Raw genomic sequence first — 14,103 nt, forward strand, 5'->3', positions numbered from 1 at the left:
CAATAAAGTCAGTTAATTAAATACATCTAGTGATCACATCATCTATCTGACTATCAACTAAATTTTACTTTTTACCAGTCCACTTACACTTCAAGTATTTTTCTCAGCTGCAACACTTCAAGTTTGTTTTCCTGACTTGAGAAAATTGGATGTGTCATTAAAGTCAACTCAGTGACTAATGGGTTAATATCACACTGTCTCTGCTGTATCCACACATTGATAATTTATTTTGTCCCTGTATTGCTCCCTTCATCTTCCCCTCACTGTTTGTTATATAAACCCACTCATAAGGAAATATACCCTTTTGCACATAGGTCACATGTTGATTTATTGATTTATTTTCTTTCTTCTACGGATTGAAATAAATTTAAATTAATGGCATTTTAAACAAAACAAACATAGCTTTACATTGAACCGGACAGCGCAGTAAATAAAACAACCACAAGACAAACCAAGCTTCAGACAAAGTTTAAAGTCATAAAAACAAAAGTGTATACAAAAAACCCACAAATACACCACAGTTATAGTTTCAATAAAAAGCGACACAAGCATGGGTTTGGGTTCAACTATGCTCCTCAGAAGGCTCTTGGAAAAGTTGCTGCTATCATTAAGGGCTATATCCTTGTGCATTTTATTTTATTTATAGGTTCCCTAAACAACCCTGGTTTTGACAGTTTCCATTTCCAGCGGCAGATGACTTTTCCCTGACCTGCTTATGTGTTTCACTAAAGTTGAAATAGAAAGATTGCTATAACAAGGCTCTGCAATGAATTAGTAAATCGACCTTTAACCTTGTATCAACACCCTACACTACAACAATATTAATGTGTTTATTTGTATAGCACTTTTCAATACAGGTAAGAAAGTGCTAAAATGTATTACAGCATACAAACTGTGGCCTTTGTGGTCACCATACAGTTAAATCATTTACAGTGTTTCTTAACAAAAACTGAACAATTTGATCCTCTCAAAACTATTACTTATTGCATTTGTTGCAAATGTTTGTCCTACGTCAGACATAATTGACGCATTTGTGAAAGGAATATCATGCAACAATCTCCTCATTTCTTTACAGCAGCAATGTACTATGGGTACTACATGCTTCCTGATGGAACGTTCTGCTTGGCCCCGCCTCCTCCAGGGATAGATGCCACCTCCTACTATAATAACGTTCCCTCCACTGTCATCACTCCCCCTGCATCTACTGGGGCATTGCCTAATGCGGGAACGACACCCTCCCCTCATGAAACTATTGCCGCGGTGCCACCAGCTACAGCTTTGTCTCAGATCACCAACTCTGCTGCCCCTGCTGTTGTACCAGAAACCAGGTAGGAAGTAGTGGGGATCCCTGAATAATGCCGTTTTCTACTTGGAGATTTTAGTGGATTTCAAAATGTTGTTGAACTTTATTTGTATTTTGCTTTGCTTTGCACTACTATGAACCTTTTGATTAAAAATGTGTTGATACAGTACTTTTATTGGAGAACGTGGTCAAGACTGAAACAGATTTGTAGATAGGTTTGTCAAACCTTTTAATTAAACAGCTTAATTAGCATTATTTGCACTAGTATGAGGAATCGCTCACTTAAATGTAACACTGTCATTTGAGGAGCTTTATTGTCAAGTAGTGTTTTACACATACAAGGAATTTGCTGTGGTGATAAGGTGCTACACATAGACAAACATACAGTCAACATAAATAAATAATAATATGGAATGGAAGAACAAGGTTACAGATATATACATGAGCATTATTCTGGATCTGTGCCGTGCAGAAGTAACGCAACGGAAGAGAATATTGTGTACATATGTACATGTCTCCAAAATGTCTGTGAACACCGGAGACAGCTGATCAGCACAGTGCTTCAGGGTGGATGGGGAGACAGAGTCCTGCCCAGCTGCTTTGCGGGGTTTCTGCCTCCTGAAAAGACCGTTGACTTCCCTCTCTGTGATGGAGAGAGGAGGGGAGGGGGTGGAGCTGGCCAGCTCTGAGGAGGGGGGCGAAGAAGTGATGGACCGGAGACTGGAGGCTGAAGCTGAACGGAGGAGTCACAGGGGATGGTGTCCGATTGACTCTCAAAGCGGCAGTAGAACTGGTTCAGCTCATTTGCCAGGCCAGAATCGTTTATGGAGTGGAGGACTTTGGGTTTATAGTTTGTGATCTGTCTGAACCCCCTCCAGACAGAAGAATATTGCAGAGAACTGGTTCTTTAGTCTCTCTGAGTACAATCGTTTAGCTTCTCGCACCTCCCTGCTAAACCTGTACTTTAACGCCATGCACCCGGCGCTGTCACCACTCCTAAATGCCTCTTCCTTTTCCAACCTTAGCTGTCTGAGTTTAGCTGTGAACAAGGGTTTGTCATTGTTATAACTCACCCTGGTCCGTGTTGGAATGCAGCTGTGGAAAAGCTTAATTAGCATTATTTGTACTAGTATGAGGAATCGCTCACTTAAATGTAACACTGTCATTTGAAAGAGAAATTAAACTCTGCTCAGAACAGAGCATATGTGTTTTTTAATAGCTGAAACATTTCTCTCAGCTTAACACCTAATTTCCCCCTAAAAAAACAGTTTGAAAGCCGAAGCTCCAGTTTCCACACAAGCAGCAGCGGCCATCATCCCCCCACCACCTGACATCCAGCCAGTCATAGACAAGCTGGCCGCCTATGTTGCAAGGAACGGTCTTAAGTTTGAGGCCAGTGTCCGTGCCAAGAATGATCCAAGGTAAGTGTTCTTACCAGAAATAAATCTATTGAACGTCTTCATCATCCTCTGGCTCATCTTTTTATGAGTGCTCACCCCTCATCTTATACAGTATGTGTTCTTCCCTCTGTGTACTGTAGGTTTGACTTTCTGCAGTCTTGGCATCAGTACAACACCTATTACGAGTTTAAGAAGAATTACTTCCTACAGAAGGAAGGAAAAGGCTTGCCAGAGGTATTATAAGCTTTATATGTTTGTGTGTGTGTGGCCTCCAGCTTTCTTAAATACTTAACATCCTGTCCGCATCTTGACACCTATGGGCAACTATGGGCTATTTTTGACACTTAAATGTGTTCGATACAGTTGAACATTATAACTACCACATTGCCATGACATTTGGTAAGGGCACTCAAGATCCCCCGCTAAAACTTTCTAATGGATATGGTGGCTGTATCGCCGCTGTTTTATCACAGCTGTTACAGAATTATTAATGATAAAAACTCCTATATAAAGCCTTAAATAAGGTAATAAAGCTTACGAGGAACAACATTGCTGACATGGATACTAACACAAGTTTTACAAAGCTGGTTAAGTAAATTAATGATACTGATACAAGCCTAAGTGGAATTAGGCTTGAATCAATCAACCAAAAAAACTAAACGAAAAAAATATATACATTCTTCCGTTACAATGCACAGAACTAAAATGTGAATGAAGAGCTGATGAAATTAATTAATAGAAATCAGAAGAATCAGAATAAGAAGGAGCTTTATTGCCAAGTAGTGTTTTACACATATGAGGAATATGCTGTGGTGATAAGGTGCTACACGTAGACAAAAATACAGTCAACATAAATAAATGTAGAAATATAATAAATATTGAATGGAAGAACAATGTTACAGATATATACATGAGCATTATTCTGGGTCTGTGCCGTGCAGAAGTAACGCAACGGAAGAGAATATTGTGTACATATGTACATGTCTCCAGCGAGGTGTTAAAAATGTCTGTGAACACCGGAGACGGCTGATCAGCACAGTGCTTCAGGGTGTATGGGGAGACAGAGTCCTGCCCAGCTGCTGGACTGCTGCAACCACCCTGCGGGGTTTCTGCCTCCTGAAAAGACCGTTCCCTTTCTGGTATGGAGAGGGGAGGGGTTTGGAGCTGGCCAGCTCTGAGGAGGGGGGCGATGCCTCTTCCTTTTCCAACCTTAGCTGTCTGAGTTTAGCTGTGAGCCAGGGTTTGTCATTGTTATAACTCACCCTGGTCCGTGTTGGAATGCAACTGTCCACAATGAGAGTGAGAGAGAGAGCGCAAGAAGTTGATTTATTTCAGTAATTCCATTCAAAAAGTGAAACTTGGATATTATATTCATTCATTACACACAGACTGATATATTTCAAATGTTTATTTTATTTAATTGTGATGATTAAAACTGACAACTAATGAAAATCCCAAATTCAGTATCTCTGAAAATTAGAATATTACTTAAGACCAATACAAAAATAGGATTTTTAGAAATGTTGGCCAACTGAAAAGTATGAACATGAAAAGTATGAGCATGTACAGCACTCAATACTTAGTTGGGGCCCCTTTTGCCTGAATTACTGCAGCAATGCGGCGTGGCATGGAGTCGATCAGTCTGTGGCACTGCTCAGGTGTTAGGAGAGCCCAGGTTGCTCTGATAGTGGCCTTCAGCTCTTCTGCATTGTTGGGTCTGGCGTATCGCATCTTCCTCTTCACAATACCCCATAGATTTTCTATAGGGTTAAGGTCAGGCGAGTTTGCTGGCCAATTAAGAACAGGGATTCCATGGTTCTTAAACCAGGTACTGGTAGCTTTGGCACTGTGTGCAGGTGCCAAGTCCTGTTAGAAAATGAAATCTGCATCTCCATAAAGTTGGTCAGCAGCAGGAAGCATCCGTCTAACTTCCTGGTAGACGGCTGCGTTGACCTTGGACCTCATAAAACACAGTGGACCAACACCAGTAGATGACACGGCACCCCAAACCATCACTGACTGTGGAAACTTTACACTGGACTTCAAGCAACATGGATTCTGTGCCTCTCCTCTCTTCCTCCAGACTCTGGGACCTTGATTTCCAAAGGAAATGCAAAATTGACTTTCATCAGAGAACATAACTTTGGACCACTCAGCAGCAGTCCAGTCCTTTTTGTCTTTAGCCCAGGCGAGACGCTTCTGACGCTGTGTCTTGTTCAAGAGTGGCTTGATACAAGGAATGCGACAGCTGAAACCCATGTCTTGCATACGTCTGTGGGTTTCTTGAAGCACTGACTCCAGCTGCAGTCCACTCTTTGTGAATCTCCCCCACATTTTGAATGGGTTTTGTTTCACAATCCTCTCCAGGGTGCGGTTATCCCTATTGCTTGTACACTTTTTTCTACCACATCTTTTCCTTCCCTTCGCCTCTCTATTAATGTGCTTTGACACAGAACTCTGTGAACAGCCAGCCTCTTTAGCAATGACCTTTTGTGTCTTGCCCTCCTTGTACAAGGTGTCAATGGTCGTCTTTTGGACAGCTGTCAAGTCAGTAGTCTTGTAACCTACAGAACTAGACTGAGAGACCATTTAAAGGCCTTTGCAGGTGTTTTGTCTTCAATATTGAACCTTTTCACAATATTCTAATTTTCTGAGATACTGATTTTGGGGTTTTCATTAGTTGTCAGTTATAAACACCAAAATTAAAAGGAATGAACACTTGAAATATATCAGTCTGTGTGGAATGAATGTATACATTATACAAGTTTCACTTTTTGAATGGAATTACTGAAATAAATCAACTTTTTGATGATTTTCTAATTATATGACCTGTGTGTGTGTGTGTGTGTGTAGATAGATAGATAGATAGATAGATATCTAGATATAGAGATATATATATATATCTAGATATAGAGATATATATATATAGAGATATAGATATATATATATATATATATATAGATATATATATATATATATATATAGATATATAGATATATATATAGATAGAGAGATAGAGAGATAGATAGAGAGATAGAGAGATAGAGAGATAGATATATATAGATATAGAGATATAGATATAGAGATAGAGAGAGAGATAGAGAGATAGAGATAGAGATAGATATAGATAGATATAGATATATAGAGATAGAGATAGAGATATAGATATAGAGATAGAGATAGATATATAGAGATAGAGATAGATATATAGAGATAGATAGAGATAGAGATAGATAGAGATAGAGATAGAGATAGATATAGAGATATATAGATATAGATAGATAGATATAGATATAGATAGATAGATATAGAGAGATATAGATATAGATATAGAAAATCACCACATATTTCAGATATATTAAAATAACATTAACTTTCCTAGAGAAATACTTTCTTTATATCTTCACAACATTTTGAAATGAATGATTTTATATAATTTTAGTTTTTTCTCATTATGTTCTATTCATCATTTCTTCATTATATTCCCATAATTCTATTGCTCAATAGATGCTCAATATGCGTAGATAAAAGCTCAGTAATTGCTATGTAAATACTTACCCCGGCAGGTGACCTTCACACCTATGAGAAACACTGTTCTCACATTTGTCTCCCGTCATCAACCTCACTGTTCTCCACACCTGTGTGTACTTCTGTCTTACAGCAAAAGTTTATACATGAGAAAAGGTTGTCTGAACATTCACTGCACTTACAGTCAACCTTGAAATTAGCTGCTTTTTGTTTCTGATAAGCTAGGAGCTGCCATGCTAAAATTAGATTTATCCTGATCCAAAAGATTGAAATGAAGGATGAGAGTGACACCGAGAGCAAGGAAAACATTCATCGGCAAGGGATTGTCAAAAAGGTAGATCCAGCCCTCTTACTGGGAAGTCTCGTTTTCCATCTTTAAGACTTAAGGCTCAAAACTCTACCAATGAGGTAATAATTCCAATTGTTCCCAGTACAGTACTCACATTTAGTCTGTCTCAAAACAATTCTCACATACCCACATGTAAATTGAAACTGTTTTTCTACTACTAAAATTTAAGGCTTTAGTCTGAGTTAGCCCACACTTTTGTCTTTTTGTACAATATTCCCTCTTGGATGATTTGATTTGATTAACTCAGATGGCTGAAGCCTCATATTAGCTTCAGCTAACCTTATGAATGCATAATGCACAATGAGAACTGTATGTTGTCCCTGATCTCTTTCATTCAATTTGCATTTAGGTGGGTCCTTTAACAGTCAGAGTAGGGACAATGACAGCAACCAAAACTTGTTTGAATGCTTATAAGGGCATGTGAGAATTGTTTTGAAACAGACTTTTAAAAATGTGAACCTGTCCTTTTAAAATGAACTTTACCAAACGGCCACTAATAAAAAGAGATGGCGTACATCATATATTTTCTCTGTACTGGTGATAAATCTTACACACTGCACAAAATCAATTATGAGATCAGCTCCTTCAAAGCACAATCTGTTTTCCTGCCAAGGTCCCTTCAGAATATGATCTCATGACACCATTAACAATGGATGGACTCTGCATATTGTAGCTTAGTCACCAGGTATCGGAGTACTTTTAAGGTTTTAGAAATGCAGTTGTAAACCAACAACACCCGAGGTCATGTTTTTAATGGTGTGGTTTTACACTGGTTTTTAGTTTGGCTGTACAGTTGTTGCAAATGCAGATAATATTTGAAAATTTCCCCACCACGGTTTACATGGAAAAACAGAATGGCATTTAGCCCTCGTCTTTTCAGCTCGCTGTTAAGTGTAAATGCACCATTTTAACAACTCACTTACTGAGGGAAAATTTTACCTTTTTTTTATTTTATTTTTTTTACATAAGAATGTGTCTCAGCTCAAGTGTTTTCCAAGTTTTATGGCTCATCTGTTATATTCACGGACTGTTTCGAAGTTCACAGGAGCCTTAACAAGCCATCATCACTCTCAGACAATGATTATATGTGATTTGAACTGTCACATAGCTTGGTGGGTAGATACTGCAGATGGATAGATGCTTGTTACATGTACACATTTTTGTATACTTGCATATATTGAAGGTTTGTTGAGTCTGCTTTGTACGAGAGGGAGGAAGGAGAAAGCGAGAAGTGAATGACAAAGTTTTGTAAGGAGCAATTTGTCTTCTGATGAATCAAATCAATTAGCTTGTCAGAGTGCAGAGGAGTGTGGCCCATTATGGCACAGCACAGGCTGCTCCAACAAGCAGCTGCTCGGCTTTTCTATCAAGAAACCTGCCTTGTATTTGTGATTGGTGCTATGGGTAATGGGATGCAGATATCGCTGCTCTCAGTCAGTGCCATTATTTATACTTTCATAGTTAATGAAAAAAGTGAGAAAGGGCTAAAATCATTCATAGCAGACATCAGCAGGATGCAGGACTGCTGTTGCTTTGAATAAGTATCAGTAAAATCTTTAAAATCCTCGGAAAGTGGCACTTTTTGAGTGAATAAATGAAACTGTTATCTGAAAAGGATCATCTTGTAAATAGTCCAAATAATCCATTGACTCGTCTGCTTCCTGTTCAGAGAGCTCTGCTCATAAGGTGTGTTGAAAGTCACGATTCATGTCATAATGCTGGGTTTAATGTGATTCTTTTAATGATTCTTTCAATCTGTTCTGGCATCTAATAGAAAACTGAAGTCCCGACATTTCTGGAATCACCTTGCCATTTAGAAAACTTAAAACACCTATTGTTTTGATAGCATTAGGATGAATGTGACTTTGAAAGTGCCTTTGTGGCTAAGATAAATAGAAGCTTTTATTTTAGCCAATTAAGAATAAACTTATGTGTAGTCAATTTATGAGAATTTTGTAACTGGGAGACGAGTGGACATGTTCACTAAAGGCGTTATTCAAATGAAGTCTCAAGACAATTTAATTTGGGCACAGCCGTTTGCATCCCAGCTGCTGTCAGATTACACCCAATTGAGGTAATTTAACATATAAAGGTCTATTCTTGGCTGGACATATCACTAAATCTTTTTCTTTTATAAACAAAGTGTAACAATAACTTTGTTTATTGTGGATTGTAGGTTTGAATTGAGCTGACAATTTAATGTTGGTTGGGAGTGAAGTATTTTTTGATCAAATCTGTGAAATGAAACTGCAGAACTCACATGCACAACAGTATAAATTAGAGCGGAGTCAACCATAATCTTTGGGAAATTTTTCAAATTGTAGAGCTGCATTGGTTCAATTATTTATCATTTACATTTTTCATTTGCAGCAACCATTTTTCATTTTAATTCTTGCAAAATCTAACAATTTGCCTTTTGTTGTCTTGGTTTACAAACTCAGGACCTCTAACTAGCACAGGTTTTGCAGCCCTTTTTTTAGGAGTTATATTCTCTGGGGCCCCTGTAAAGTGCTTTGACTGTTGAAAGCACTGTTCAATTACAGCTGAATAGTAGGAAGTTGCCTTTTGAAGCATTCTTCAAACATGGTAAAATGTACCTCATGAGGCAGTTTTTTTTTTTTTCCTCTTGTGGCATTGGCTTCATCACCACATCTCCCTTTCATTCCATCAACAGTTTATATTTGGGATAGAGACTAAGAGCTCTTGGTCCACAGGTATTACTACTGAGAGTTCCTGGTTATCTGGACGGCGCACACAAAGCCAGCTATAAGGTTTTTTATGAATTTAAAGGTGTTGAAAGTTATTTAAACAACCAATTAAATGACCAGATAAGGAAATGGCAGAGAAAAGAGATGAGAGTAAGAACTCAGTGAAATAATGGGATTATTTACATAATGATTACATAATTACATAATTAAATTAATGTTCACCAAGATTGTATGTTCTATGCACTCACCTTATGTTTCCTGCTGCAAAAAGACAATGTTCATCACAGAGTATAATAAAGACGTGTCCCGTTAAAATGATAACAGTTAGAAAATTCTTAGAAAAATGCACCAAAGTCATTCACTTTAGAAAATGAATGTACTATAAAATTACTGTCTTTGTATTCATTCATTATTTATTTACTTAATTTTTGGGGGGGATAGTTTGTTAGACCAAGGACATTCCAGCGAGAATGGTGTTTTTCCAGTGCAGACAAGATGTGTCAGTAATACTGGACACACACTCATTCCTGATCCGAGGCTGGTCAGAACAGAAAATTGGCTTAAATGATCCTGTAATGTGAGTGTAATTGTCAAACATATTTGATATTTACGATTCGAATCAAACATGTATCACACATTCATCTATGATTCAAAATCGGGCCAATGAGAGTGAGCTGACTGGGAAGCTAATGTGTATTTGCTCACGCTGTAAAATGTATAAACCATGTTGATTGCCTCTTCTCAGCCATGAGTTCATTCACAGTTTGAGTCTCTTTTTTTCTATGCAAAACATGGCACACACAAGTGCAACTAGGTGATAACGATAGTCTGCTTCCATGTTTGTTCATGTCTGAAGTCCCGTTTGATCACGCAACTCTCTGTGAGATCCCAAGTCCCCGGAACCACCACTCGGAAGTCATTTAGTGTTTGGTCCTGCGTCTTGACTGAATCGTCTGGTGTGTGCAATCTTAAGATTAAAATATAAAAAAACTTGTTATGTCTGGTTTTAAAATCGGCTAAGATTTGAAAATCCTCTAGCATGTGCCAGGCATAATGTGTCAAAGCCATAAATGTGTTACTTTCAATTACTGTGCAGTTACTGTAGTTCTTCTCATCTTATTGGCTAAACTCTAAAGAGCATGCTGCTTGCATTAATGGTCTACTGATCTTTTCTATTTTGCTCAGCACCTCCACATGCTTCAGAAATGCAAAAGCACTGAAGGATATCCGTTAGGCCACAGCCTAAGGTTTCTAATTCTCCACAGTTGCTGTTGGTTCATCTACAGCAGCATTTACTGTAGCACAGCAAGGAGATGTCCTTAGAGGTGCAAACCTTAACTGTAGATATAACTGCAGATGAGTAATCAACAGTAATTAAATGCATTAGTTGTAGCTTCATTGGAAACCAATGCAGAGGCATGACTCATTCTAACATTTGAGATCCATCCACCGGTGATATAAAGTGAAGTTTGTTAAGCTAAATGACAGGCAGATAGACAACCAGCTCCTCTGGATGTTTCTTTTGAAAATTTTCTTAACACCAACTTTTTGCACATATCACTGCTGTACTTCCAACCCACCATAAAAAACATGTAAACATGAAGGAGAGCAGGTTTCCGTGGAATCTAATTTTCTATCTGTCACGTCAAAATCTTACTGGGTTACGCCTATGATGTGGAAACACTGTAAGAAAAATACTGTCAAGTTTAGATGGCATGTACAAATTGTGTGGCCTTTGAAACATTACTGGTTTAACAATGTACACTGGAACTAGGAAATTGAGTCATAAGTTTAAAGGGTATAATTTCTTCTCTCTCTTGCTCTCTCTACTCTCTTATCCTTCATTCAGAGTGAGACAGTAGATGATGGTGATAAGCTTGAATCAGACACTTATGTCAAGGAGTCCAAGCTGACAAAAGGTAAGACACTAAAACAAAATAAACTACACAAATACACAGAACATGGTACTTATTTCACTTCCTCTTCTTTAGTTTGTTCATTCCCTGAATGAGATGCAAAGCCTTTGGGTAAATATGTGTACATGCGAGTATATGTCCACATATTTACTCAGTGTGTATGAGAGTGTGTGTATCTGTCATATGTTGGTGTTTATGCACATTTGCCTGTAAGTTTGTTGGTATTTATGCTTGCAGTTTCATTTGGTGAGATCAGGCTGGAAATGTCATAAGCAGAGATGAAAGCGCCTGCTTACTACAATGCTGGCGAGTCGCATAAACACGCGCGTTTATGCAAATTAAGGCATGCATTCACACAGACTATTGGGAGGCGACCGTTCATGGAGAAGGCTGAGCAAAACTAATAACTAGTTGGAGTAGCACACAAGTTAACTATCCAGCCTTCCACAATATGGATCAAGGTCCTATTTTAAGGTTATTTCTTTAGGGAATGAGGCTGTCGACTCGCACTGTCGACTAGAGCAGACACATTTGATTTGCAAAATATAAATCCATGTGACACATTGATGCTTATATTTTGTGTTGTGGCCAACTCTCTCCGTCCTTCTGTTTGTCTGTCCGACTGTTTCTCTTTCTACATTGTATTCTGCATCTTGTGCTGTTTGTTGGCCTGTGTGTGTGTGCGTGCGTGTGCGCGTGATCGCTCCCATTTTTCATTCATTTTACTCTGAATTTGTTATTCAAAAGATCAGGATTTGCTTTCTGGATCTATCTGTACTCTGTAAATCTTGTTTCTCTTCCTGTCTCTCTGTGCCATTACAGCCTGTTTTGCCCCCATTTGTTTTGCCATCAAGGCAAAGGAAAATGACATGCTGCCGCTGGAGAAGAACAGAGTTCGATTGGACGATGACTCGGACGAGGACAAGGTCTAGCTCAGCTTGGTCTATTCAGTGCATGTAGCTCTGGGCTGATTTGTTATGGATAGAGAACTGATTCTTGAAAATATATATTTCAGTACCTTGAAATTAATTTTACATTATCACAAATATTTGCTTGAAGTTAAAGGAGGAGGAGGGGCTGGAAGCTGTGATGGGTGGGGCTGAGATGGTTGACAAGGAGCCTCCTCCAACCAGTGCGCCAGAAGAGAAGAGACCCTCCCTCAGTTTGGAGGAGCTGGAGGCAAAACAAGGTAACTTTATTAAAAGGATTATTTAACAGAAACTTAACACTGTTGTAAAAATGTATCCTGCACTGCTTACAGCACTGTACCGCTTTATAATCAGTTATTATGCAGCACTAAACAAAAAACACAATATAAACAGGTTCAAGTCACTACAAATATATATTTTGAGTGTATAATAAATAATCATTACTGACTTTTAAGCTGATGATACACAGCAACTTTTAGAGGAATCGTGAAGGGCAACGTTGCCGTCAATGGTAATGAGTAAAGATTACTACCGTAATCCCCTTCCCCCACCACTCCGCCACCCGCCCCACTCCGCCGCTATACGTTCAAAACATAGTCGGACTTGCCACTAGCAACATTGCCCAGCAACATTGCCCCGTGTATCATCAGCTTTAGAGTCTGATATAAGCTAATTGCAGATAAATTGGTATCAATATTGATAACAGTCAACATTGATAAAATAAATAAATAAATGACAATTAAAAAGGAAATGGAGGGACGGAAGGCTGATTCTTCAATCATGTTATGAGTGTTGTCATGGCATTGTTTGTCCACCAAACGGCACTCTGCAACTCCGCTGTTGGCAATATGCGTTTGGAAAGCCACACATTCCCAACAGTTCCCACAGTGTAGCAGACCTCGGCTACGTAAAATTTTAATACAGTTATGAAAATTAATATTAATTTATTTATTAATTTATGCCTCGAAATTAGGAGCACCACCAAAAGATTTGCTTGTCCGCCCAAGGCTTTAGGTCCTTGAGTATAGCCTGAGAATTATACGAAGTTCTGGTAATTCATTAGTTGTTATTGGTTCAGTTATTCTGAAATCGTAAGGTCAATCAGTCAGTCTCAGATCTGAGCGTAAGTTCTATGTATAGGGACTCTAGATTCTGAATAACACACACACATACATCGCTGTGCTCAAGGTGAATTTATTAACTAACAAAAGAGGGTACAATAGTGGGTAAATGTGGTGATATTACAGGGTAACAGTTAATATGACAACCAGGAGGTAATAAAACAGGGTAGCCTATGTAAGTTTCGATTGAATTTCAGTTTATATTGTAGAGGGAGAGAATTCTACGAGTATGAGGGCACGAATGACCAAAATTGGGTTGCAGATTTAGTTTGACTAATCTAAGGGTTATTAACTGTGGATGGAGCCCGATAGAACACCAACGAGTCACAGAGGGTTGTTTGTTTTGCCCTACCGTTGCCGCAGGTCCCGTGGCGAGGCTCGACTGCCGGTTGGCTCGGGAAGTCGGTTCTGGCCCGACCCCAGTGGCGTTTTCGAGTTGGGTTTGAAACCGGTGGATTGGGTCCGGAGTCCTCTTGTGGGAAGCGCTTGCAGCAACGGGCCGTCAGCCAAGGCTTTTGCTCTGATCTCAGTTCGTTTGGTGTCGCTATAGCGGAGCCCACTCTGGGTTCTGTCGTCAGAGCCGTGGTTTCATTTATTCAAGGCCATAAATGAAGGCTTCTGAGTTTCTGGTCCAAAGTTGCTCACAACGGTCGGATGAGGTTGCAACAACAAAATCAAATAAACTCACACATTCGACGTAGGTTCGCGAGGCCTCGGGAATATAGGCTATTTAATGTTGCTGAGATTAAGCAGGCAGCTCTAAACAGAATTAAAAAAAAAATCAAATCTCCCGCTAAGAAATTTGGAATTCAGGGTCGTAGCTTTCTCAGCTCGTCCGAAGGAGATTTA

General features: G+C 39.0%; 1 protein-coding gene across 5 annotated transcripts in view; it reads left to right on the forward strand.

Annotated features, from left to right (window-relative positions):
• Positions 1-14,103, forward strand: part of LOC119914220 (splicing factor SWAP) — a 57,267-nt gene that overhangs the window by 16,420 nt on the left and 26,744 nt on the right. For 4 of the 5 annotated variants that reach the window (XM_038733351.1, XM_038733354.1, XM_038733355.1 and 1 more), the window contains 6 exons: positions 1,076-1,328; positions 2,572-2,724; positions 2,844-2,937; positions 11,138-11,207; positions 12,027-12,130; positions 12,264-12,393. In XM_038733351.1, coding sequence (XP_038589279.1) covers positions 1,076-1,328; positions 2,572-2,724; positions 2,844-2,937; positions 11,138-11,207; positions 12,027-12,130; positions 12,264-12,393 — 804 coding nt within the window. The remainder of the gene's footprint in view (positions 1-1,075; positions 1,329-2,571; positions 2,725-2,843; positions 2,938-11,137; positions 11,208-12,026; positions 12,131-12,263; positions 12,394-14,103) is intronic. The other variant, XM_038733352.1, reaches the window with a different exon arrangement.

This window comes from Micropterus salmoides, unplaced genomic scaffold, assembly GCF_014851395.1.
Source record: "Micropterus salmoides isolate LMB-PRFRI ecotype aquatic unplaced genomic scaffold, ASM1485139v1 Ms_hic_scaffold_20, whole genome shotgun sequence".
NCBI classification, from domain to species: Eukaryota; Metazoa; Chordata; class Actinopteri; order Centrarchiformes; family Centrarchidae; genus Micropterus; species Micropterus salmoides.